At 66.6% G+C, this 25,495-nt stretch overlaps 2 protein-coding genes across 8 annotated transcripts; both read left to right on the plus strand.

Moving 5' to 3' along the window:
* The first annotated feature begins 1,153 nt into the window (after window positions 1–1,153).
* Window positions 1,154–9,101, plus strand: ZNF512B (zinc finger protein 512B). 3 transcript variants are annotated; one of them, XM_081257486.1, is made up of 17 exons: window positions 1,154–1,268; window positions 3,329–3,454; window positions 3,734–3,876; window positions 4,144–4,272; window positions 4,366–5,060; window positions 5,167–5,393; window positions 5,507–5,578; window positions 5,672–5,818; window positions 5,987–6,111; window positions 6,184–6,276; window positions 6,460–6,558; window positions 6,641–6,811; window positions 7,048–7,242; window positions 7,387–7,488; window positions 7,803–7,865; window positions 8,363–8,461; window positions 8,735–9,101. In XM_081257486.1, the coding sequence occupies exons 2-17, from the start codon at window positions 3,331–3,333 to the stop codon at window positions 8,978–8,980; spliced, it is 2,730 nt and encodes a 909-aa protein (XP_081113612.1). In that variant the 5' UTR covers window positions 1,154–1,268; window positions 3,329–3,330; the 3' UTR covers window positions 8,981–9,101. The 3 variants fall into 3 exon arrangements, with proteins under 3 accessions (XP_081113612.1, XP_081113610.1, XP_081113611.1); XM_081257484.1 differs by having other exon boundaries at window positions 5,507–5,818; XM_081257485.1 differs by having other exon boundaries at window positions 4,411–5,060; window positions 5,507–5,818.
* A 3,333-nt stretch (window positions 9,102–12,434) lies between these two features.
* UCKL1 (uridine-cytidine kinase 1 like 1) lies at window positions 12,435–24,226 on the plus strand. Of its 5 annotated transcripts, none has more exons than XM_081257724.1 (15): window positions 12,435–12,567; window positions 18,281–18,480; window positions 18,723–18,829; window positions 19,123–19,293; window positions 19,372–19,443; window positions 20,129–20,318; window positions 20,398–20,459; window positions 21,085–21,101; window positions 22,851–22,949; window positions 23,029–23,122; window positions 23,208–23,270; window positions 23,354–23,476; window positions 23,606–23,713; window positions 23,790–23,946; window positions 24,031–24,226. In XM_081257724.1, exons 1-15 carry the CDS (start codon window positions 12,467–12,469, stop codon window positions 24,108–24,110), a joined length of 1,644 nt encoding a protein of 547 aa, XP_081113850.1. In that variant the 5' UTR covers window positions 12,435–12,466; the 3' UTR covers window positions 24,111–24,226. The 5 variants fall into 5 exon arrangements, with proteins under 5 accessions (XP_081113850.1, XP_081113849.1, XP_081113851.1 ...); XM_081257723.1 differs by lacking the exon at window positions 21,085–21,101 and adding an exon at window positions 22,184–22,203; XM_081257725.1 differs by lacking the exon at window positions 21,085–21,101 and adding an exon at window positions 22,184–22,203 and having other exon boundaries at window positions 18,284–18,480.
* The last annotated feature ends 1,269 nt before the right edge of the window (window positions 24,227–25,495 follow it).

A 25,495-nucleotide genomic window follows, 5' to 3' on the forward strand; every position in this document is an offset into this window, starting at 1 on the left:
GTCCAGTCACTTGGATACTAACATACGACCAGCATCTTTCTCACCTAGTATGGGACACAGAGACATACCCTGACACCTTGATGGCCAAACAGGACACAGCTTGACATATGTGGTCATGCAGACATACACCTACCAATTGGATGCACCTCAGGACACACACACTGACCCCTCTCCCGAAATCCTGCATGTCTTGACCCTGGGGTGGGCACGGTGAATGAGGGAGGGATTACACAGGTCTCTTTGGCTCTGATTTCCGAAGGAAGGACCGACTGACCCCTCCACAGAGGGCCCCTCCCTGCCTCTGCCCCAGTGTGGACACTCTGTGCCTCGAGAGAAGCAGCTGCCAAAAGTCCCTGTGAGAAAAGGAAGACTCCAAATCTGCCCACATGTTTTGTGCCCTGCCCACAAACAGTGTAGCCGAACCTGCTCCAGCGTGGACAGGGCAGGTAGAAAGAGCCTCGGGGAAGGAGGAGCACCTTTTACCTCTGTCTCCAAACTAGCGCTCCTTCCCTACTTCATTCATTTCCAAGTCTCGGTGAGGTGGGTGCCCTGTCACCCCCAGACCTGATCCCAGCATCCCTGCCAAGAGCCCAGTTCTGGGGCACAAAGGAGCAAGGAGGGCACTGGCTGCTGGTCTAGGACCACCGCCCTAAAGTAGACAGGCTGCTCAGTCACCCCAATAAATCCCATGGCCTCAAACTGCCCCGGCACTGCCAGGAGCCAGGCCATTTCCTGAGGGTGGCCACAGGCAGACGTGGTCACAGGGCTGGTTGGAAAAGAGGCTGGATCCTGCTTTGCAGGCTCAAAGCCCCCGGGGCCAGGAGTTCAAGGTCCCAGGGGAGGGCGGCCTCCTTCGCTGCACCTTCCCGTCGCTTCCATCCGTGCGCGCTGGGCTTGGGGCAGCAGCCAGCGCCCCATCGTGCCTCAGTTTACCCCAATGCCTGAAAAACACCTCCCGCCCGACGGAGGCATAACTGGCCACTTCGCCCTGAAGGCCCAGCCCACGCAGGCGACGGACGGGGTACCGGGCAAGCGGATGGCCGCACGGGCTCCCTCCCCCGACCCGTCTCTCCCGTCGCGGAGAGCGGCAGGAATACCGCGAGAGTTCGCCCCCTCCCCCCCACAGTAAAACTGTCAAAGGTGGGAGGGGCGGGAGCGCGCATGTGCGCAGCGCGGCGCGCAGCCTGCGCCGCCCGGACCCCGCGCCCCGCGCCCCGGCCCGGCCCGGCCCCGGCCTCCGCCCGGCCCTGGCCCGCTGGGCGCCGCAGGTAAGCGCCCGGCCGCGCTCCCGGCCGCGACCCCGGGCGGCCCCCGCGCTGGCCGCGCCCTCGACCCTGACCCCGCGCGCAGGTCGGGGGGCCGGACCCGGAGCCCCCGCCCGCCGCCCCCGCCGCGCCCGGACCCCCGCGCCGCGCGCCGCGCCCCGCGCCCCGCGCCGGCGTCGCGTCCCTGCCTCCTTCTTCTCCAGAAAAAGTCGCCATTTTGGTTCATTGCCTTTGGGCCCCCCCCTCCCCAGGCGCCCGGGATCGGCCCTTCCGGGGCCACGCCGGGCCCGCACCCGCCACAGGTGACAGGTGGGTGGCGAGGCCAGCCCCCAGGTGTGCGCCCCCTGGCCGGCCTCATCCGCGCGCCCGGGCCTAGGCCGGGGTCCCAGGCCGAGCGGCCTGGGCCGCGGTCCCACCGCCAGCGTCGCCTGCGGTCAGCGCGAGGCGCTCCTGTTCCCCCCTCCAGAGGGTCCCACCTCTGCGACCCTGCTGGCCCCTCTGGGGAGGGGCGAGCCCTTTCTCCTCCTGGTGCGGGAGTCGCAGGCCTTGAATGGAAGGGGAGTCTCTGCCTCCTAGGCCAGCCCTGGTCCCGGGGGCTCCCAACTCCGAATTCTCCACCCAAGCTGGAGGAAGACTGGAAAGGTGGGGCTCAGCAGGTACCCACAGTCTCCTCCGCTGGGGTCAAAAGGGCGCTGGCATGTCTCCTTGGAAGTATCAGTGTGAGGGCTTCCAGAGAAGTTTATTTGGAGCCCTCTGGACCCTTACTGACCCGAGGCCCAGGATATAGGCAGCCCCCTGACAATGGGCAGTGACTGCCCCGATCTCTGATCTCAGTCTACCCAGATGGCCTCTGGACCACCTAGGCACAGCACATCCCTCCTCTTCTCTCTGTTAGAAGTTAGGAGACTTTCCTGGCGGTCCAGTGGTTAAGACGCCACGCTTCCACTGCAGGGGGCACCGGTTCAATCCCTGGTTGGGGAATGAAGATCCCACATGCTGTGTGGGAGGGGTAACCTGCCCACATTCCGCCCCACCTTCTTCTGTGGCCTTAAGCGTCCCTGTGGGAGGACCCAAAAGGGCTGAACTCAGAGTCGTCCCAGCTCTCAGAGCCTGGGGTCCCCCAGCAGAATGGGCCCACTGAAGCCCAGCCTCAGTCGGCGGAATGTTCTCTGTGGCCAGGGGCCTGTGGTCTCTGGAGTGGCGCTGGTGGGCCTGTAGGTTGGGGACAGAGAGTCTCTTGAGGGTGGAGGTGAGGAGGAGGTCAGCCAGGTGGAGAGCGGCTGAGGGACCCAGCATGAGGCGTCCGTCTGGTCGGAGGGGCCCCGGCGGGAAACAGAGCAGGGCAGGGGGTCAGGGAGGGTGGCTCAGCTGGCACAGGGACCAGAAGCCAGTGCTGCAGGGTCATTGGTCTGCTACCCCTGGAGAGGGTGTGTGCGCAGTTGGGGAGTGGGCTGGGGCCCTCAGTGCCCACCTTGGCCATCTTCCAGCTGTGTCCTGGGGAGAAGGATATGAGGGCACCCACCTGGGCCCCAGAGCGTGGCCTTGGGTCTGGGTGGGGCTGTGGGGGAAGGTGTTTCTAGGTGCTGGGCCAGCACAGCCTGTGAGCCGGCAGCCACGCTGGTGTCATAATTGGCCCCCAAGGGGTGTCCCTGGCCTCCTCCCCTGGGGCACTCCGCCTCTCCTGGAGCCATCCCCAGCTAAGCGCCAGGTACGAGGTGCATGAGAGGCGCATGATTCTCTTGCTCTCTGGGACTGTGTGTCTGGAGGCAGGGAGCCCCCCGGAGCTGGTGAAGGTCTCAGGACAGGGCTAGATTCTTCCATGCTGATAGGGTTTTCTGGGTCATCCAGGGAGACTTTGGCTGAGCAGCCCCTCCCCTAAACCGGAACACCCCCCGCCCATCCACCCCGTCACCTGCTTTCCCTTGTGGCCAAAAATACAGGCGGGCGGGCTCCCCTTCCTCAGGCCGGAGAGCGGGCCTGTCTGGGGCAGGGTCAAGGGCAGCCCATTTCAAGTCCTGAGTTGGGCCCAATGGACCTCATGGGCCTGTCCGCTTGCTCTGCAGAGATGACCGATCCCTTCTGTGTTGGAGGAGGCCGCCGGCTCCCGGGGTCCAGCAAGAGTGGGCCTGGGAGGGATGGCGGCCGGAATGAGGTCCGACTTCCCATGCTTCACGACCCACCGAAGCTGGGTAAGAGGAGCCAGGGCAAGGTCAACTCCAGGTGGTCACGGGCAGCCAGTGCTGGGTGTGGGCCTCCCTGGATGTCCAGCTCCTGGGCGCCCAGCCTCGGCTCCTGAGAGGCTTCCCGGGGTGGGGGCAGCCTGGGGCCCTGGGTGGACCACGGCCTCCTGCCCCTCGTGCCTCAGTGCAGGGAAAATGAGGCTCCTTCCAAGCGGGACCAGCCCCCTGGGTGGCAGACAAGGCTGCAGGGAATGCAGCCTCTGAGCCTTGGTGTGTTGTGTGCTGCAGGGCTGCCGGTAGTCCGGGGTGGGCCGACAGTGCCCAGCCAGGCCCCGCTCTGCTTTGACCCGGGAAGTCCAGCCAGCGACAGAACGGAAGGGAAGAAAAAGGGGCGTCCGAAAGCCGAGAACCAGGCACTCCGAGACATTCCTGTGAGCTCCCCAAGGGCCGGGTGGGGCTCTTGCAGGGTCTGCCGGGGAGCCCACCGCCTTGGCAGGCTGGCCCGCTGCGTGTCCAGTGCCGAGCCCTCAGCCCGGATCCACTGGCTGCTCCGTGTGCGAGGGCTTCGAGAGGCGGCCTGGGGCCCAGCGGGTCCTGTGCGGGGCTCCCGCCGGCCTGGGGACAGTGCTGAGTCGGGGGCTGGCCAGCAGAGGCCTGGGTGGCTGCAGGGTCAGCAGCCTGGCCTTTCCCATGCCCAGCTCTCCCTGATGAACCAGTGGAAAGACGAGTTCAAGGCGCACTCGAGGGTGAAGTGTCCAAACGCTGGGTGTTGGCTGGAGTTCCCCAGCATCTACGGGCTCAAGTACCACTACCAGCGGTGCCAAGGGGTAAGGGGCTGCGGCCTGGGGAAGGGGAGGCCTGGGGCCCACCCTGCCCTGGCTGTTGGCTTGGGGGTGTCCACGCCTGCCCTCTCCACCCAGGGTGCCATCTCAGAAAGGCTGACCTTTCCCTGCCCCTTCTGTGAGGCTGCATTCACCTCTAAGACCCAGCTGGAGAAGCACCGGATTTGGAACCACATGGACCGACCCCTGCCTGCCCCCAAGCCTGGGCCAGTCAGCCGGCCAGTCACCGTCAGTCGGCCCGTTGGGGTCAGCAAGCCCATTGGAGTAAGCAAACCTGTCACTATCAGCAAGCCCATCGGCATCAGCAAGCCAGTGACGGTCAGCCGGCCCGTGCCGGTCACCAAGCCAGTGACAGTCAGCAGGCCTGTGCCGGTCGCCAAACCAGTGACGGTCACCAAACCAGTGACGGCCAGCAGGCCCGTGCCAGTCACCAAGGCTGTGCCGGTCACTAGGCCTGTGCCAGTCAACAAGCCTATACCAGTCACCAGGTCTGTGCCAATTGCCAAGCCAGTAACAGTCAACAAACCGGTGCCGGTCACCAAACCAGTGACCATCAACAAGCCGGTGTCTGTGACAAAGCTTGTGACAGTTACGAAACCCGTGCCAGTTGCGAAGCCGGTGACGGTCAGCAGGCCCATTGTGGTCAGTAAGCCGGTGACGGTCAGCAGGCCCATTGCCATCAGCAGACACACACCGCCCTGCAAGATGGTGCTGCTGGCCAAGTCTGAGAACAAGGCTCCTCGGGCCGCGGGTAGGAGCAGCGGTAAGAAAAGGTATGGGGACTCCTGCTGGGCTGGGGTTGGGTGTCCCCGGCTGCAGCTCAGGGGTAACAGGGCCCAGAGCGGGCCCTCCCGCCCCTTACCTCCCTGCTCTCTGCAGGGCTGCAGAAGGCCTGGATGCCTGCCCCCTCCCGCCCAAGCAGGCGAGGCCGGAGAACGGGGAGTACGGCCCGTCCACCACAGACCAGAGCTCAGCCTTCCAGCTGAGCACAGACCCCAGCAGCAGCCCCCTTTCTCTGGGCAGCAGACCCTTGGGGGGCAAGGAGGCGCCGAGGGCCGCGGGCCCCGTGTCCCCGCCTGAGGAGGGTGCGGAGCGCACAAAGCACAGTAAGACGAGAGCAGGGGGCAGCGGCCGGGCGGGGGCAGCGGCCAGCCGGCCCGAGCCTCCCAATGGTTATTTGACCAGAGCCCTGTTCTCTGTTTTCTCTCCCCCGAGTCAGGAAGGAAACAGAAGACACCCAAGAAGTTTACGGGTGAACAGCCCTCCATCTCAGGGACTTTCGGACTCAAAGGTGAGGCCTGGACCAGCCGGGCACCTGTGGGGCCAAGCACACGCGGTGGCCGCGCCCTCAGCCTGCACCTGCCCCTCCCCCGTGTGCACGTAGGCCTGGCCAAGGCGGAGGACAAAGCCCGCATCCACCGCGCCAAGAAGCAGGAGGGGCCGGTCCCCGAGGAGGTGCGGAAGAGGGGACCAGCCCCCACCAGCGCTGTCAGCAAGGAGGTGCCGGCCCCCGGGGCCCACCCAGCCCCAGGTGGGAGCTGCCGGGTGGCGGGGCACAGGCCGGGTCTTGAGGGTGGGGCAGGTCCCGAGCCGCGGGGACGGGGGCTGAGCGCCGAGCGTGGACCCTGGGTTCTGTGCTTGGCGTCCAGGGCATCTGGGAGCTCCTGCCTGCCCCTGAGGCCCTGGCCCTGCTCCACAGGTGGCCCTGAGGGGCAGTGGCAACGGGCCATCCACGAGCGGGGGGAGGCCGTCTGCCCCACCTGCAACGTGGTCACCCGAAAGACCCTCGTGGGGCTCAAGAAGCACATGGAAGTGTGTCAGAAGGTAAGGCTGCCCCCAGTGTCTGGGAGGGGAGGCGCCCCAGGGCCAGGTTCTCACAAGCGTGCCCATCTGCAGCTGCAGGATGCACTTAAGTGCCAGCACTGCCGGAAGCAGTTCAAGTCCAAGGCGGGCCTCAACTACCATACCATGGCTGAGCATAGCGCCAAGGTACGCCTCTGTGCCCAGCTGCCGTCGGGCCCTGCCCACTGGCCGCTGGCCTCCCCCCCGCGCCTGCCCAGCTCTGACTGCTGGCCTCTCACTAGCAGAGCTTAGGGACGTCCGTGGCCACGGCCCCTGGGCAGGGGCGGGGCCCTGTGGTGGCAGGGGCACTGAAGCTGGCCTGCCCCGCAGCCCTGTGACGCCGAGGCCTCGGAGGCGAGCGAGCGCGAGGAGCGGGAGCGGCTGCGGAAGGTGCTGAAGCAGGTGGGGCGGCTGCGCTGCCCCCAGGAGGTCAGTGGGCCGCGTGGGTGCGGGCGCCAGGCGGGATGGGGCCCGCCGCTCTCCGGCCACTCACCTGCCCCCGGAACCCCAGGGCTGCGGGGCCGCCTTCTCTAGCCTCATGGGCTACCAGTACCACCAGCGACGCTGCGGGAAGCCGCCCTGCGAGGTGGAGACCCCTTCCTTCCCCTGCACCCACTGCGGCAAGACCTACCGCTCCAAGGCCGGCCACGACTACCACGTGCGCTCGGAGCACGCGGCCCCGGTGAGCGGCCCACAGCCCGGCCTCCTGTCCCTCGGGCACCAGGCAGGCGCGCCCGTGTGCTGCTTGCCACGTGTGCTCCGCCTTCCCTCCCAGGGGCCCACGTGCATCATGGGTCGGGGGGAGTGAGCCTGGGATGGGCTTCCGTGTCCCCCGTGCGCTTGCTCGCACATTCTCTCTGTGGCATGTGCCGCGTGGCTCCCGTGGCTCATCCGGCCTCCCCCTCCCCGCCCCCGCAGCCCCCCGAGGAGCCTGCGGACAAGGCCCCCGAGGCTGAGGACCTGTTGGGCGTCGAGCGGACCCCCAGCGGCCGCATCCGCCGCACGTCGGCCCAGGTCGCTGTGTTCCACCTGCAGGAGATTGCGGAGGACGAGCTGGCCCGAGACTGGACCAAGCGGCGGATGAAGGACGACCTGGTGCCCGAGACCGCGCGGGTGAGCCCAGCCTCCCCGTCGCTGAGCCTGAGGCCCCCGTGACCTGGGAGGGCGTGGTTGGGGCTTTCTCAGCTCAGCAGGGAGCATCTGGGTCACCTCCAGCCCAAGCCCCGGGCTTACCCTGGCACCTGCCCACGTCTGCAGCTCAACTACACGCGGCCCGGCCTTCCTGTGCTGAGCCCCCAGCTGCTGGAGGAGTGGAAGAATGAGGTCAAGGAGAAGGGCCACGTCAACTGCCCCAATGATGTGAGCCAGGGAGGCTGGGCAGGCATGGGAACGCTGGGACTCAGGACGGAGGGCTCAGGGGTGGCCTTGGGGGGAGCCCTCCACGTGGCCTCTGCAGGGTCCTCAGACGGAGCCCCACAGGCAGAGGGGCCTTGCTTGACCTCAGCCCTAGCGGCCCAGCCTGCCCACACCCCTGGGCAGGGGTGACTCCTGGGATCAAGTCCCCCCACTTGCCCCAGATGGGCCCCAGGTCCCCCGGGCTGGGCAAGGGGTGCACACTGGTGGGGGGGGCACCTGCCGGAGGGCCCGCCCCCACGGTCACCTCCTGCCCCCAGTGCTGCGAAGCCATCTACTCCAGCGTGTCCGGCCTCAAGGCCCATCTGGCCAGCTGCAGCAAGGTCAGTGTCCAGGCCCTCCCGGCGTCCAGGCGTGCGTGCTTGGTGCTCCCAGCTGCCCACCAGGGGTCCGCACACACCGGCTGTGCGCCCCTGCCCCTGTGGGGCGGGGCCAGCGCAGCCCCGGACACTCACCGCCTCCGGCCCCAGCTGTCAGTCACTCAGTCTCGGGTGGTTCTGCCTACGGGGGTTCCTCGTCTGTGCCGGGACAGCCCGACCTGGGCTTGGGGTAAGGGCCCTCGGCAAAGGGCTGCGACCCTTCCCAGGAGCAGCTGCCTTTTCTCACCCTCTCCTTGCTTCCCGCCTCCCCTGCCGGGGGGGCACCTTGGTGATCCTGCCACAGGGTGGCTTCGTGGGTCCCCAGAGCACACCTGTCAGGCACCCATCCAGATAAGCCACACAGGTTGGGGTGGTCCTGGCTGCATCTGGGTACTTCTGGTCCTCCAAGGGCCAGTGGTGGGGGCCAACCTCCAGGGACTGGACTGCACCGTGCCTTCCAGGGGGACCACCTGGTGGGGAAGTACTGCTGTCTGCTGTGTCCCAAGGAGTTCAGCTCCGAGAGTGGCGTCAAGTACCACATCCTCAAGGCCCACGCGGAGGTGCGTCAGGGACAGGGGCCTGGTGGGTGAGCCCTGCTGGGCCTGCGGCTGGATGCGCTGGCCCCGTGGAGGGGGCTGGGCAGGGCAGGGGCGTCAGGGTGACGGTTCTTCATTTGAGCGAGTGGGCGACGTTGAGGAATCTGCTGGTTTCTCTTCAGAGCAGCCTCCGGCTTCCCTAGAGAAGCTTGGGTGTCCCCAGGCCCTGGGTCCCCTGCCACCGCGCCCTCCAGGGTCCTGGGCCCCAGGGTTTCCATCGCTGCTTCTCTCTCCCAGAACTGGTTCCGCACTTCGGCAGACCCGCCTCCCAGACACAAGGGTCCAGACTCCCTGGTGCCCAGAAAGGAGGAGAGTCCGGCTGGCGGGAAGAAGCGAGGCCGCAAGCCCAAGGAGCGACCCCCTGAGGGTCCAGCCCCTGGGACGCCCCCCGACCGGGACGACTGGCCCCCCGGAGGCAGAGACAAGGGGGCCCGGGGCTCTGCTGGCCGGAAGGTGGGAGCCGGCAAGGCACCGGAGAAGTGAGTTTGGAGCCTGGCAGGTGGGTGGGGCCCGGCCCCCTCTGTCCAGGGTGGGGCTCCAGAGCCTCCTGCCCTCCAGGTCTCCACCCCCCACCCCTGCCTGTTCATCTGTCCAGCGGGGGCGCCCAGCCCTCTCCCCTCCCCGAGGGTGGCCCTGCCCCACGCGGGTTGCCGCAGGGCACCTTGGGCTGGGGCTCCCGGGAGGGCCAGGGCAGCTGCAGAAGTGCAATAGTCTGGAGGGACCTTCACGGGCCGGCAAGCGGAAGGGCTCCAGCCTGGGCTTCGGTGCTGGCGCGGCATGGAGCAGGCAGATGGCCTTCCGGTCCTCGGCGTGTGAGCTCCGTGCCCCATCTGCTTTCTCGGGCCCAAGGCTCGGGGGTCCCTGGTGGCCCGTGGTTCTGGGCTGATGAGGGTACCTGAGCAGCCTCACCTCGTGACCCGACACTGGAACCCCGGCACCCCCCAGCTACCTCCCGGGACAGACCCCAAGTCTGACAGCTGCCGTGCTGACCTGCCCGCCCCACCGCACCCCACTCCACCCCCACCCCGCCGTCTTTTGGTTCCTGCACTTCTGCTCTCTACCTCTCCAGGCCCACCCTCCCCTGCGGTGCAGCCCCGGCTGTGCTCGGGCCCTGCCCCACTGGCCCGTGCCCATCATGGTGGCAGAGGCAGCCCTGCTCCACCGTCCCCAGGAGTGCTCCCCACCTGGGGCCAGGCAGAGGCTCTGCTTCTGCCACTGCAGGGCTGTGGGGCAGGGGCCACATGAAGTGAGCTCTGGCCTCAGCCTCCAGCTTTGCTAATGCCACTGGCCCGAGTCGGGTAGCCTGATGGGTTTAGGGATGGGCCAGTCTGGGTTCCGGGGTCACCCGGGGCCCATGGGCATGAGGGGCGGGGACCTGGGGCCTGGCTCGAGTAGTGACCACTGTGGGAAGCAGCCTCTGTCGCTGGCCTGGGTTGGCCCATGGCCAAGCTCCCATGGGAGCCTCCTTCCCCCTTTTTTAGCTGCTCCTTCGTTTCTGGTTGTGTGGCCTTTTGATGTGAGAGCCAAAGGCCCGGGGGGAGCTTGGCCACGGTCACAGTAGGTTGGTGGCGGCTCCAAGTCCCTGTCTTGGCTCCCTTTGGTGCCCTGAGGGCAGCGAGGTCTGTAGGTTGGGTCAGGTGGAGTCCAGGGCACCCTGAGGATGCAGCCACATGGTTTCTGACCTCCTGCCTGGGCCCCACCTTCCAACCGTGGCATCACTGGGACAGGGAGGATGCTCAGAGCTGCTGGGTTTGGATGGAGGCTGTTTTCCACTGGGGGGTGGGGGTGGGCTGAGGGCTCGGCCTTGCCGACCCTGGATGATGTGAATTTTGATATTTGCCCGTGTGCGTGTGTCTCCTGGGTGTAGTGGATGCCAGTCTTGTTGCTGTGACAAGTAACAAACCTTTTTTTTAATTCTGTTTTTTATACGAAAACTCACAACAATCTGACATTTTGGTGCTAAGGGTTTCCTGGTGCCGACGGTGGATCTGGGGGCTGGGCTGGGGTCCCTCTCCTGCTCAGGGAGGCGGTGCTGACTGGGCACCCCTCTGCCCCCCAGCTCCTGTCCTCCTCCAGTCCCTGGAGAGGAGGGGCTCCAATCTGGGCTCAGCTCTCCTCACCCTGCACTAGGGAGACAGTTTCCAGGAGGGCTTTGGGGCCGAGGCGCCGTGCTGCCCGTCTCCAGCTTCTTCCTTCAGCCAGAATGCTCTGACCCCGGGCAGTCCTGGCCTGATATGCTAGGGAGGGGGTGTGGAGACATGGACTCCCCCCACTCACACGCACCTGATCTGATCAGGGGGTCAAGGCCTGGGCAGGTGCAGGTAATCCAGCATCAAAGGCTGAGGCAAGCAGCATGACTTCGGGGCAGGAGGGCTTTCTTTCCTGTGTTCCTGGGTGTTCCTGGGTACAGCTGGTGGAGGTAGAGGTGGGTCGGGCAGCCACTGCAGGGGCAGCTGCCGGGGGGAGGGTGGAGAGCAGGCACTGATGGGAGCCCCACGCGCACTTTGTCCTTGTCACCAATGGTTGGAGGAGGTTGGACCTCAACACCTCTGCTGGGGATAGCTGCCTGCCCCGGCCTCTCAGGTACTTGGCCCTTGGGGAGCGGGGGCTGGTTTTGGCTGGGGGATGCGTTTCATTGTCACCCCTGAAAGTCCACGTGTGGTCCCTGGCGTGGGAACCCCACCAGATACGTGGGAAGAGGTGGGGTCCTGGGTAACTTGATGTTTAGCACTTTAACCCCCTTCTTTGTCTTTAAGGTGGGCGTGGGGACTGCTGCCAAAAGTGGCGCTGGGTTGGACCCTCTCTCCCCCCTCTTCCCTCCCGGCTTCCATGCTCTGGCTGGTGGGTGGCAGCAACCAGCCGGTCCTCAGAGCCCCCCTCCCGCAGTGGCAGAGCCCTGGGTGGCTCAGCAAGATCTGCCCACCTCCCACTCTGGTGGGAGTGCAGCCAGGTAGCCTTGACTGACACCTTCAATGAGAGGGACTGAGCGGCAGACACCCCCCTCCATGCGGTGGGTGTGGACCCTGCCTGAGACCCCAAACCCAGGGCACAGTGTCAGGTCCCTTTCTGAAGATCTACCTCTGGCCCAGCCCAGCCCCCTTGCCCTGAGAACAGGAAAGGGTCGACTCAAGGGACCGACACATCACACGAAAATAGGATGCACTTTTTTGCTCATGCAAGGGCAGATGAGTGTCCCCTGGTGTGACTGGCGGCCCTCCCAGTCGTAGGCCCCTCCTGTCCCTCGGGTTTGGAAGGGAAAGAATGGGTGCACCCTGACCCATAGAAGGGAGGGCTGTCCCGGTGTGTCCCCCTGGGTGGGCCCCAGGCAGCTGTCCTGGAGGCCTGGGGTTTTGGGGGCAGCCAGCACCTCCTGCCTGGCAGCCACACATCCTGTACTTGGGGTTTCTCGGTTTGGGTGTTTTAATGCCAGTTCTCCGTAATAAGTGCATTTCGAAAGAGAGGTTCCGGCTATCAACTTGTAACCATATATATACGTATATATTCTATCTACAAAGTGTTTATTTGCAAGATGTTTTGACGGTGAGCTCGGGCCCTGCCCGCCTTGTGACCATCTGTCCCCGGTCCTCGTCCCCGCCCCCCGGCCCCAAGTGGCACGGGGGCGGGCCATCAACTGTATGTATTAAAAATGACTGTATCAAATAAATGTTTATTGATTTTTTTCCAGGGGTTTTGTGCAGCTGAGTTTGTGTTAAAGCGCGGGTGCGGGCCTTCCCCGCACTCGCGCCGCGCGGCCTCGTGGGGCTTCGGGTTTGCAGGGCGTGCGCGTCCTGGTGGGACTTGTAGTCCGCGGGGCGCGCGCAGCCTGATGGGAATTGTAGTCCTCGGGGCTCGCTGGCGGGCGCCTGGTGCCGGGCCCCGAACCACAGCTTCCGACAGCCTGTGCGGCCGGCCCCCGAGCCCCGGCCGGCCCCCGAGCCCCGCCCAGCCCGCGGAGAGGCCCCCGAGCTCATGGCTGCGCTCCCGGCCTCAGCTGAAGCCCCCCGCCCGGTGCCGCCGCCCCTAGCGGCTGGAGACGGGCCAGACCGGCTGGAGGGGAAGAGCGAGGACCGGTAGGCGCGACGCGCCCCTCGCATCTCGTGGTGGGGGCGGCTCCGGGAGCCGAGCCTGGACCAGCGGAGGGTCCCCGGGGCCTGGCGGTGGCGGGCCCTCGCGGACGGCCGCGGGAAGGGGCCCGTGGGCAGGGCCCGCGTGGGGCCTCGGTCTGTCTCGAGCAGACGGGGTGGCGGGCCAGCGAGCACCCGGGCTGGACTGTGCGCCCGCCGGATGCTCCCAGGTGGTCAGTGCGTTCCGGGAGCCGCACGGACTCGGCCTGCCCCACTCGAGGCCAGAGGTCGTGATGCTGGGCGGCGCGGTGCTCAGTGCCTTCCGACTGCCGGCCAGGCGCCGGGGGAGGGGACCCTGGAGGCTCTGGGGGCTTTGCAGGAGGGGAGGTGGTGGGGGCCGCTGTCACCTGGTTGGGGGGGCGGCTTCCGCTGTCAGCCTAGGGCCAGGCCCCAGAGGGTGACGGCCAAGCGGCGCTCGGGCGAGGGCTGGCTCCTCACTTCTGGATCTGAACCGTCCCTGGGCCAGGGCCAGCGCTGGCTCCAGGCTGGGGCCAAAGGAAACTTTTCCAGCCAGGTGCCTGTTCCTGGGAAGTGCCGTGGCCTGGACTGCTTGGGACTGTCTGGGTGCTGCCAGCAGCGCCTCTGGGCAGCAGGGGAGAGGGGTCAAAGGGGTGAGATGCCGGCAGGAAGAGGCTCCCTGGGCCTGGAGGAGCATCTTGTGTTCCTCTAGGCTCACCCCCTCCTGGGGAGCAGCGACTCCGAGCCTGGCTCAGGGTGATAGGGTGGAAGAGGGAGGACCTGAGTCTGTGACGCTTGTCAGTTCCAGAGAATCTGATGTAGCCTGAGACCAGATAAGCTCTTGAGAAGAACACTCCCTGCAGACGCAGAGCGGTGGCAGCAGCCGTCTGGCTCTGCCCCGTGCACAGACCGCGTAGTGGGCATGGGTGCCCCTCACGGGGCTGGGGCAGCAGTGGCCTTCCTCTCATCGGAGCGTGGTCCTCAGGGGACAGGAGGGGAGCCAGGGCCCATGGGGTGGCCCTGGAGCTGCCTCTGGACGTCACGGGGAAATCGCTCCCGTAACCCCTGCCTTCTCTGCGATGTTCCTCAAGCACGTGCCCTCCCCCTCCCCCGCAGTCCCTGCACGGCCCGAGGGAGCCAGAGCGGGCTCTGGTCAGTGTCCCGGTGTCTGTGCAGATGCCTCGAAACCGAGGCTCTCCCCGACCACGGCTCCGGCTTCGCCTTCTGCATCACCATGGCTGCACAGCGTGGTCTGGTCGGTCTACCTTGCCGTGGCTTCCTGTGTGCCTGTCCCTCCGGAAGGTCAGTCCGGTGAGGACGGGGACCTCGGCCTACCTTTGCACTGGACATGCTGGTGGACAAGTGAGCACCTCGCAGTGGTGACAGGGTACCCCTCGGGCTGTCCCTTGGTGAGGTCCAGGTGGGCACGGGTCTGGGGGCTGCCGCTGGGCGACTGGAAGGAAGCCCGCTGGACTCGCCTAGAGCAGCGGGGAAGGAGGGGGTCCCACAGGGGGATTTCCAATGGGTGGGGTGGGGTGGGGCCAGTGCAAGTTCCTGGAGCCTGTTGCACCCCTTTAGGGCTGCAGCCCCCCCAGCCCCCCAGTTCTCTCCCTGCTCTGAGAAAGCTGCCCTGATTTCCCCGTCCCTGAGCCAGTCTGGGACGGCCCCGCCTCCCCAGGCCAGGCCCCAGCGGGCCAGCTCCTCCCTCCTGCTTCTGGCTTCATTTGACTCACTCCCCCCACCCGGAGATTTTCCTAAAGCAGGACAGGGCATCAGGGCTCCTCAGACCCTGGTGGGCAGGGCCGCAGCAGGAGGGAGCAGCTACCGCGCGGCAGGCCTGTCACCCCGAGGCAGCGCCCGGGACCCCAAGTGAAACTCCTTCTCCCCTGAGCCCCCGCCAGCCGTCTCCACGTGGATGCTGTGGGAAGCCGACTAGAAACGCTGGCGTGTGGGCTGGATTAATCACAGGGAGGGGGCCGGGGACCGGGGACGGGAGTGAACGCTGCAGCCGCCCACCTCTGCCTCCTGCTGCCAGGCTGGGGCGTGGCTGTGTCCCCAGCTGAGCGCTGAGCACGGGTGGCCGGGTGGCCTTGGGAGACGTGCTGGAGCCTTCGTGTGTGTGTGTGGGGGGGCGGGCAGTTATTCTCGGAGGAGGCCTCAGCCGGGTAGAGTTTCAGGTTGTTTATGCCTCTCGGAGGCACCTGGGGGCAGGGGTGCTCAGCTCAGCTCCGCTGCGCTGACAGCTTGGAGGCCAAGAGACACCTCTGATTTCCCTGTCCCGCTGGGGGCGGTGCGGGGGTGGGCCCTGCCGTCCCCGGCAGACCAGGGGTCTGCAGCTTTCTCCAGGCTGCTCTAGAGGAGGGGGGCACAGTGGCCCTCAGCCAGCCCTGGGTGGGCAGTGTGCCAGCCTGAGCACAGGAGGGGCAGTTCACGCCCGATGCTGGCCTGAGGTTGGCCTGGCTGTTCTGGGCAGCTCAGTGCTATTAATACCAGGCCGGCACACAGCCCCCAGCCGGGTGATCCTCTTACGCCCGTAGCCTCGGCCTCTGAGGCTGGCGCCGAGTGCTGTTGCTTCGGCACGGGCTCCTACGGCCTCTCACCTGTTGGCCCCCCGCCTCCCAGGGGACAGCCTCTGCCAGCCAGGGCCTGGACCCCACTTCAGCCTCTCACCTGCTGTGCTGCCCACCCGTGGAGGAGCAGTCCAGGGGGCTCCTGAGCTGTCCTGGGGGTCTGCCAGGGCTCTAAGAGGCAGTGTGGTGGTGCCCTGCACACACCTGGGATCACCCTGCTGTCCCGGTTTCCCCTGTGTCCTGGCCATGAGCAGCGCCCCAGCTTACCCTGGCATCAGGGTCTCAGGGTGCTGGACCCTTGGAGCAGAAGGCAGGTGAGTGGCAGGCCTGCTGTCTTCCGGTGACGATGCCCATCTTTGCTGCGTCTCGGCCATCCCCAGCCCCGTGTGCCGTGTCTAGTGGACACATCAGGGCAGAGACAGGCCAGGCAGGTGCTCGTGGGGACCAGCTGCCGGCTTTGCTTGGGGCTCTCAGTTACCAGCCGACCTGTGTCCATGTGGCTCATAACCCTTCGGTTGAAATTGCCTTTTGTCCCTGTGGCTGGCAGCACCCTGTCCATCTGTGAGCAGGGAGGTGAAGTCTTGCCCATGTCACAGTTTGTCCCATTGTGCAAATGGGGTGAGGCTTGCTCTGAGGGCGCAGTGAGCTTTGTCCCTGGCTTTGAGAGAGAGCCGGGCTTTTGGAGGAGGCAGTGGAGCTGGACGTGGTTGCAGAACCGGCCTGATGCCGTTCAGGCCTATTGCAAGCCCTTGGCCGGGCGGATTTCTGGCAAGGTCACCCCTGGCTAACCTTCGGCTCTTCCCTGAAGAGGTGTCTGTCCCAGGCTGTTGGCGCCACAGGCCTTGGAAGTCGTCCGTGGTAGTGGTCGTCGTCACCTCAGTAGGACAAGGCTCAGTCACAGAGAGGGGTGAGGGCTCCTGCCGAGAGGCCAGGGCACCAGCCTGGGGTGATTTCAGCAGGGGCACGGGAGCAGCGCCAGCGCAGGCCTCCCATCCCACGTCAGCCCCGCGAGGCCGTCTGGCCGTCCGTGAGCGTGCTGGGCACAAGGGCGGGTTAGCTGGGGCACCGAGGCCCCAGCTCCTTTGCAAACCAGGTTTTCTGTGTTGGCTTTTCCTCCCCGGGTAGGAGGCACAGACTGGACTCTTTCCTCTGGGGCTGTGCGGAGCTCCCCTCCCCGGCTATAGGCTGTCGGTCATCTCCAGGGTCTGTGGGTCGCTTGCGGGGAGGGCAGCTGTGTGTGAGCCCCGGGGGCCCCGTGCTCGCTGTTGGCGGATAAGGGCGTCCAGGGGAACGGCCAGCGCTGCCCTCCGGCCGGGGCTCGAAGACACCACTGCTTGTGCTCCGTCCATCTCCTGCTTGGCTGAGTGAGACATCAAGTGAGCTGTCACTGCCCCGTCGTCTGGGTGTCCCACTGTGTTGTTGGCTCCACGGACGAGTGATTGCTACTTCCAGAGGCAACACAGGCAGCCAGTGGTTCCCGGGGCTCTCTCCCCACGCCGTCCAGTGACAGAGGAGCGAGGCGGCCCGGTGCTCTCTGTCCCCTGGACGGAGCTGCACGCCCCCTGTCACATCCAATGGCCGGCTTTCCTGCTGCGTAACTTGTGCTGACACGGCCCTCTGTGCCCTCGAGAGCTGCTGGTGTGGCTCATCACGTGTTAGGCCTGAGCTAATCCCTTCTACTGCTCCCCCCCGCCCCCCCCCGCCCCACACGCGTGTGCACACAGGCGCCGTCCTCCTGGCTCTTGGCAACGCTGGGTGTGCTGGGAGCACCGCACAGCTGGAGACGCCAGTGTTCCTGGCGGGGGATGCTCGGGCCACCCCGAGCAGGCCAGTCTCACAGCACCCGGCGCCCTGGCCGTTACAGCAGGCTGTAGCCGTGACAGCGAGCTTCAAGGACAGACAGAGGCTTGGTTTAGTTTTGGATAAAGCAGGGGCGTGTGCTCATAAAACACGAAAACCTGGCGGAAGTCCTTGCTCCTGCCCTTGGTGGCCGTCTCTGTGCACGCGTCTCACAGGCTCACGCGGGCTTTTACGGCTCGGGGAGCTTTGCCTCGAGGATGCCTTCCGTGTGTGGCTCCTCCCCAGGTTCCCGCCTGTGTCCCAAGCAGCATCCATCACTGGGGCTCCAGCCGCGGGTGGACACACGTCCTGCCAGGGTTGTCCGGTGCACCCCCAGGTTCCCGGTACTTTCTTCCCGCCTAGACGATCAGCTTGCCTTCGGAGTCTCTGGGGCAGGTCTGCAAGCTGACGCTGTGAGCGGTCTCTCTCTCAGGCAGTGGTGGAAGTGCCTTCTCCCTAAGCTGGTCCTGCCCCCGGGGCCACCTTCACACCGGGTCTGCGTCCCAGCCTCTCAGCATAGACTGAGCCGGCATTGGGCAGACGCTACTTCTCGTCGGCCCCTCAGCTGAGCCGAGCCTCCCGAGCTGTTCCTGAAGGCTTTGAGGCCTTGAGGCCTTGGGCCAGTCATCACTTCCATGCCCTTTAGGGGTATAAACCTACAGAGCCCCGCTCGAGTGGCGTGGCACGGCGAAAGCAGGCACACATGGCTTCTGCATCTCCCAGGCGGGTTCCCGCCTTGTGCACAGCCTCTGGGGGCCTCCGCCCTTCGGCAGGGCACCCCGGGTCTCCCTCCCGGTCCGTCCACACAACCGCCGGCCCGTCCCTTTTGTCAGCAGCCTCTGTCTCTGGAGCCCCTCTTCCTGTATGCCCTGCAGGGTGGCACAAAACCAGAGGGCCGCCCAGAGTGTGTTGGGGGAGAGGACACAGTCCTCGACAGTCTTGGCTTCCTCGGCGGGCCCACCTCTCATCGCCTGCGGGAAGAGGGCCTCGTGGCCCTGCTGAGGCCCGATCCACGTGGGAGGAAGAGCTGGGCCCGTACAGCGCTCCCCTTGTGTCCTCCTTTGCCACCTGCTGTCCCTCTGGATTTGTGGACAGTGGCAGTCCGAGGCCCCCGGGCCCAGCGGACAGGCTGCAGCCAGGTTTGCTGTGTCCCGCCACGAGCCCGCTCACCTTGGCCGTGCCCACATGCCTGCGTGGAGGCACCACGTGGACCAGTCACGCCAGGCCCAGCGTGGGGTGGCAGGGGGGCTGGTGGCCCTGGGCCAAGGCAAGCGTGCCCCCACTCCCCCCAGCAGCAGCAGCAGCAACGCGGAGTCCTTGGACAGGCTTCTCCCACCTGTGGGGGCCGGGCGCTCGCCCCGGAAGCGCACCACCAGCCAGTGCAAGTCCGAGCCGCCCCTGCTGCGCACCAGCAAGCGCACCATCTACACGGCAGGGCGGCCGCCCTGGTACAACGAGCACGGCACCCAGTCCAAGGAGGCCTTCGCCATCGGTGAGCATGGCTGTGGTGTGTGGGTGGGCCGAGGCCGCCACTCGCCCAGACCCCTGAGTGGGCGGGTCAGGCAGAACCCACCGCCATGCCCCAGCCGGTGTTTCCGTGACCCGCGCTGCTCGGGCCCCTCGGTCCAGGTCAGCCCGGGGTGGAGGCAGCGTCGGGTGATGGGCACCACTGGGACACATCTGTGAGGCTGACCTGGGCCGCTCCGCTCAGGGTCTCTCTGCCCCTCCCCACAGGCCTGGGAGGCGGCAGTGCTTCTGGGAAGACCACTGTGGCCAGAATGATCATCGAGGCCCTGGACGTGCCCTGGGTGGTCTTGCTGTCCATGGATTCCTTCTACAAGGTAAGGGTGTCCTGCACGAGCAGGTGCCTCCATGAGGTCCACAGCTCCTGCCCCGGGCTGGGGCCTGAGCCCGCGACTGCTTCTCCTTCCGTTGCTGCTCCTCCCCCTGCAGGTGCTTCTCCCCCCCCCAGGTGCTCCTCCCCTCGCAGGTGCTCCTCCCCTCGCAGGTGCTCCTCCCCCCGCAGGTGCTCCTCCCCTTGCAGGTGCACCTCCCCCCGTAGGTGCTCCTCCCCCCGCAGGTGCACCTCCCCCCGCAGGTGCTCCTCCCCCCGCAGGTGCTCCTCCCCTTGCAGGTGCTCACCAGGCAGCAGCAGGAGCAGGCTGCCCACAACAACTTCAACTTCGACCACCCAGATGCCTTTGATTTCGACCTCATCATCTCCACCCTCAAGAAGCTGAAGCAGGGCAAGAGTGTCAAGGTGCCCATCTACGACTTCACCACCCACAGCCGGAAGAAGGACTGGGTAGGCCCTGCAGGCTCAGCTGCACGGGGCTGGCGCAGGGGCCTCGGGGCCACTTCAACACACAGGATTCCTTTGCAGAAAACGCTCTATGGTGCCAACGTCATCATTTTCGAGGGCATCATGGCCTTTGCTGACAAGACACTGCTGGAGGTGAGGACGGGTTGCAGGACGGATGGCCTGGCTCCCTGGTCCTCCCGTGGGACTCGCCTTACACTTGCCTCCATCCCCGTCCCGTGCCGTAGCCCCAGGGTTGGGTGAGGAACAGCCTTGTCTCCTGAACCTCACCCCCCCGAGTCAGGGTTTCGGCTGCTGTTCTCTGGGGTCCACGTGGCCGCCGAGGTCAGAGCGACGTTGGTGGCAGTGGGCTCACCTGTGGGTGTGCGTGTGTGTATTCTTGCCTGGGAGGGGGCCAGCCTCCTGCGTCTGCACTGCTTGTGAGGACATCGTCTCCCCTGGGAGGCTCTGGGCAGCTGCCCCAGGTGTGACCCCGCCCTGCCGAGGCCCGAGAGGGCCCAGCCGGCTATGCCCTTGTCCTGGCTCCTTCGCTGGTCCCGAGTGTGAGTGTGCTCATGCCCCAGGAACCCCACTGCTCGCCACGCACGCGCACGCTCAACACTCCATGCACAGTGCGCAGCCACACCACACGCTCCCCCCCGCCCCCGCCCCGTCCAGACCCGAGAGGTGCCGCGCAGGCCTGGTCTGCTCCTGGGCCCACACGCAGACCAGACGTCTCTGCCGGAGGCCGTCCCCTGGTGCTCACTCTGGTCCTGCTGGTGACAGGGCCTTGGAGCCCCTCATATCAGGCCCTCTTCAGCGACTCACTCTCCCCGTCCAGCTCCTAGACATGAAAATCTTCGTGGACACGGACTCTGACATCCGCCTCGTGCGGCGGCTGCGCCGTGACATTAGTGAGCGGGGCCGGGACATCGAGGGTGTCATCAAGCAGTACAACAAGTTTGTGAAGCCCGCCTTCGATCAGTACATCCAGCCCACCATGCGCGTGGCGGACATCGTGGTGCCCCGGGGTGAGCCTGCGGCCTGCCTGGTGGGGGGAGGGCGGGGGCGGGCAGGCTGGACCTCACCCTCCCTGCTGTCCCGACCCAGGGAGCGGGAACACAGTGGCCATCGATCTGATCGTGCAGCACGTGCACAGCCAGCTGGAAGAGGTGAGCCGGTGTCCAGGCTCCCGCGGCCCCGCCAGCCCTGCTCCCCACTGCCACCGCCCACGGCCACCTGCCTGGGCGGCCCCCACGTTTACTGCCCCGTCGTGTGCCGGCCAGAGGCAGCTGGGCTCCCGGAGGGACCATGGGGCGCGGAGTACCTCCAGCGCCCCCAGCCTGAGCTGGGCCTCGCACGGAAGGGTGTGCCCCTGTCCCTCCAGACCCTTTTGGGCCACCGTTGGGTTTTGGTGCTGCGTCCCACGTCCTGAGCATCCTAGGAGGTCACACACCCCGGGCCGGCCCAGGGCGCCACCCCGCCCCTCGGGCAGGCTTCATGATGGGGTGCTCGGGGCCTGCGGAACAGAGCCTCAAGCGTCCTGGCTCTGACGGCCCAGCCCAGAGGTGCCCACGCCAGAGGCCACAGGGAGCTGGCCCCCTCCCGTGGCAGGCAGCCCCCCGGGACTCTCCCGCTACGGGGCTGTGGTGTGTCTGTTCCTGGGTGGGGGTGGCCCAGCTGGCTGAGGCACACGGTGGCGACGGGCCGTGCCGTCCGGTGACTTGGAGGTGAGCAGTGCTGCCGTCACTGATGCCCCACCCCATTCCCTTGTGTCTCCCTGTGTCGCTGCCGCAGCGTGAGCTCAGTGTCAGGTAAGACTTCCCACACCTGTCTGCACAGACGGAGGCATTTCCAGCATCCACAGGGAGCTCGGAGTCTGGGTTGTCACCCAGGCAGGCAGCGAGGTCCCCTCCCACCACGCCCACCCCCTGTGGTGGACCCACCCCCGGCACAGAAGGAGTGGCGTGGTGGCCGCCACACCGCTTCTACCTGCCCTTGCCAGTAGTCGAGGGAATTAAGGCCCAGAGAGGTTAAGGTGTTTGCCCAAGTTCACACAGCACCCTGACTCTAGGCTGGCCAGACCTCTCTGGAGGCTCTTACCCGACTTGGGGCTGGTTGTGTGGGGTCGGACCCGAGGGCACAGCTGTCCTGAGCCAGCACCGCTGTGCCCCAGGGCGGTGGCCACAGGCCTGTCCTTCAGCAGCCAGAGGGCCTGGGTCTGCAGCTTCTCTACTTGAGCCGAGGGGCGGGTCTTTACTCCCCCAAGCGGTGCTGAGGCACCCCACCCCCCGCATCCCGGCACCCCAGCCCACCGTGGCCCTGGAGCCGAGGCACAGAGAGCCAGGGGGAGCCCCCAGGAGTCCTGGGCTGCGTGTCCTTCCTGCCCACGAGAGGGATGGGGCGCCTGTCCCCACGCAGTGGTCGGCGGAGCTGGGAAGCACCAGACCGAGCCTCCAGCCCGAGCTGCATTGGAAATGCCTCCAGGCCCGGGTGCCGGCCTCCAGCTTCCTGCCCACGCATGAGTCTTCGCTTGCCTCTCACCCGGCCCGGGGCACCTGCGGGTCTGGCCACGTCATGTCCTCTGGAAGCCTTGTTTCAGAGAAATAAAAGTTTCCAGGAAGCGTGGCTGTGGTGGGTGGGAGGGACGGACCCGCAGGGCCGAATGCAGTGGACTCTCGGGTGCTCGCGGGCCCGGGGGCGCGGGCTGCAGGGTCTCCCTGCCACCAACCCGGCCTCCTGCTCTTCCCTTCCCCAGGCCAGCGGTGGCCACGGAGGCCACCGTGCTCCCCGCTAAGTGGTCTTTTCTTTCTCTTCTTTTCCTCTTTGTAAACCCTGGGGTTTCCTGCCCTGTTCCCTCCCTGACCTACTCTTCGCCTCTTCACCTGGTGGGCAGAGGAAGCTGCGCTGGGATCTGTGAGGACAGAGTGCTCTGGCCGCGGTGCTGCCTGCGCGCTGTGTGCCCGGCGCTCTGCAGGCTCCGCCCCTCCCCTCCCCTCCCCTCCCTCCCCGCCCCGCCCCGGCCCCCCACTCCGCCTCCTCCCCGCCCCGCCCCGCTCCAGGCTGGGGCAGCGGGGCAGTGCCAAGCCAGCTCTGCCCGCCTCTCCTGAGGGGGCCGCACAGCACCTGGGGGGAAGCCTTAGGCAGGGCTTGGCCCCAAAGCTCAGCTGTTTCCCCAGGGAGAGGTGTCCTGAGGTTGGGGTCCAGATGCCCAACTTGGGGGCTAAGATTCATCTGCACGTGTGAGGCCTCGCCCTCCCACTGCCAGGCCCTGAACGGGGAGGGGACCTGGAGCGGGAAGGGAGGCTCGCACCGCAGCCCCTGCTTCCTGGCTAACGGTCAGCCGCTCTGCCTGCCACCGTGTCCCTTAACCATTGCCTGGCTGTTACGGCGGAGGGCATCTCGGGATGGGGCCCTCCCTCCAGATCGGCAATTGGGAGGGTGGCCTCCACCCTGCACACCCACCGTGCCCACCACGACTGCCCCCTACAGTCTGCAGCGGGAGGATGGGGCTCTGGGGGAAGATGCCCCTTCTTGAGTTCCCAATCGCTTCGTGTCCCCAGGGCCGCGCTGGCCTCAGCACACCAGTGCCACCCCCTGCCCCGGACGCTGAGTGTCCTCAAGAGCACGCCGCAGGTGCGGGGCATGCACACCATCATCAGGTGAGGCCCATCCCACTCCCCCGGCCAGGCGGGCGGGCGGGGCCGACCTTCGCTAACCCCACCTGGCCCGCGTTGGCAGGGACCGGGAGACCAGCCGCGACGAGTTCATCTTCTACTCTAAGAGGCTGATGCGGCTGCTCATCGAGCACGCGCTCTCCTTCCTGCCCTTCCAGGTGCGGAGCGGGGGGAGGGAGGGGGCCGGGGGAGTAGGGGGAGGGGAGGCTCCTTGCGCTCACGCCCCGCCCCCGCCCTGCGCAGGACTGCGTCGTGCAGACCCCGCAGGGCCAGGACTACTCGGGCAAGTGCTACGCGGGGAAGCAGGTACCAGGGGCCCGACCTGGGCGACAAGGGACTGGGGCGGCCGGAAGGCGGGGGGTCTGGCTAGCTCAGCCTCGTCCCCCCAGATCACAGGCGTGTCCATCCTGCGGGCCGGTGAGACCATGGAGCCTGCGCTGCGGGCCGTGTGCAAGGACGTGCGCATCGGCACGATCCTCATCCAGACCAACCAGCTCACCGGGGAGCCCGAGGTGGGGGGCCTGGGGAAGGGGGGTCCGGTGGGGGGAGGGCAGGGGTGAAGTTCTGGGGAGGGGGCGGGGCACGGGGAGCCCAGGTGCAGCCTTCGGTTTGGGCCGCCCTGACCCTGTGGCCGCCTGCAGCTCCACTACCTGCGGCTCCCCAAGGACATCAGTGACGACCACGTGATCCTGATGGACTGCACAGTGTCCACTGGCGCGGCGGCCATGATGGCGGTGCGGGTGCTGCTGGTGAGTGGGCGGGAGGGGGGCGGGCGGGCGGCGGGCGGGGGCTGGGCCCGGCTCACTCCCTCGCCGCGCCGCGCAGGACCACGACGTGCCCGAGGACAAGATCTTCCTGCTGTCGCTGCTCATGGCGGAGATGGGCGTCCACTCGGTGGCCTATGCCTTCCCGCGCGTGAGAATCATCACCACGGCGGTGGACAAGCGCGTCAACGATCTCTTCCGCATCATCCCCGGCATAGGTGAGGCTGCCCGGCCCTGTCAGTGACAGCTGGGGCGGCAGGTGGGCCTGAGCCCCCACCACAAGGACCTGCTTCTTCCCCCAGGGAACTTCGGCGACCGCTACTTCGGGACCGACGCCGTCCCCGATGGCAGCGATGAGGAGGAAGGGGGCTCTGCGGGGTAGCCGCCCTCCCTGCCCCCAACCCCTCCTGCTTCCCCGGGGCTTACAGGGTAGAGATGTTAACTTATTTTAATTAAAACACGTGTTACCGGTGTACCTTGTCTAAATATTTTGTAAAATAAAACTTGAAAATGAAGCCGTGACTGGTTAGATGGGGTGCGGGAGTGGTGTCCTGCCTGGGCCCTGGGCTTGCGGAGTGGCCCCCAGGGCTGCCCCAATCCCCAAGTGGCGAGGCCACTGTGGAGAGGGAGGGACTGAGGAGCCTGGCCTCCGCTGGGTCCTGGTTGGGCCCCCGCCTTCCCCGCAGCAGGACAGGGGCTTCTGGTCTTGTACTTGGCTTTTCTCACCGTCCAGGGTCAGTGCAGATTTAGGAGAGGGCAGAGCTGGGCCTGCAGCTCCTGGCCGTGCTAGACTGGCCCCTTGCTGGCCACCTGGCCTGGGCCTGGGGCTCGGGGTCTTACAAGATGTCAACAGCCTCCACAGCCACTTCCCTCCCCCAGCACGTGTTTGTCCGCGGCGGGGGCGGGGCGGAAATGGGTGTGGGCGGGGCTGGAGGAGGGAGTGAGGAACCGGCCCGGGCCTCGCAGGAACCCCACTTGCAGGGGATGTGGCCGGTGCCTCACCGACCCGGCCACACCGCTCAGGGTCAGAAACCACATCCCGCCCTGCCTTCGCCGCTCCAGGGCAAGGGCACCGGCGAGGGTGCTGCCTGCCTGGCTCGAGAGCCTGATGCCGATTGATTCGCAGCTGCTGCGGGTGAGCTCTCAGAACCATCCCCCCCCGCCCCCCCCCGCCCCCGCCTCCTGGCCTGGCTCTTCTTGCCCTTTCCTGCCCTCCTGGTCTCCTCGGTTTTCCCTCGCCTCACAAAGGCCATGTCATGGAATAGCTTGTCATGGGGCGGGGACAGGAAGTCCCTGGGTGGGGACCAGGCCAAGGGCAGCAGATAAAGGCGGGAGCTTGTCCAGAGGTGGCCAGGCGCCAGGGTAGAGGAGCGACACAGCCCCGAGGTCAGCAGGAGGGGCCTCTCCTCCCCAACCTGGTGAGCGGACCCTCCCCCATATCTCCAGGGCCCCATTCGTTGGTTGGTTGGTTGGTTGGTTCGTTCATTCCTCCTGTGCTCTGTGCCTGGAGCCTGGAGGCTGCAGCGGGCCGGGCCCTGCTCAGGTGCTGTGATGCGGCGGATACCCTGCCGTCTGGCCAGCTCTTCCCAGAGGAGCAAGGGGGCGAACCGTTGATGAGGAGCTGGGCAGGAGCTAGGTGATCCTGGGAGGGGCCCCGAGTCCAGCTAGAGGATAAGCAGCTCCCACAGAAGAAATCAGACCCGCATGTGCTCATGCGTGTGCAGATGGCCACATGGCCCCAGACACACACGTGTGCGTGATGCAGCT

This window comes from Mesoplodon bidens (genome assembly GCF_964165515.1).
Source record: "Mesoplodon bidens genome assembly, chromosome: 15".
Lineage (NCBI taxonomy): Eukaryota > Metazoa > Chordata > Mammalia > Artiodactyla > Ziphiidae > Mesoplodon > Mesoplodon bidens.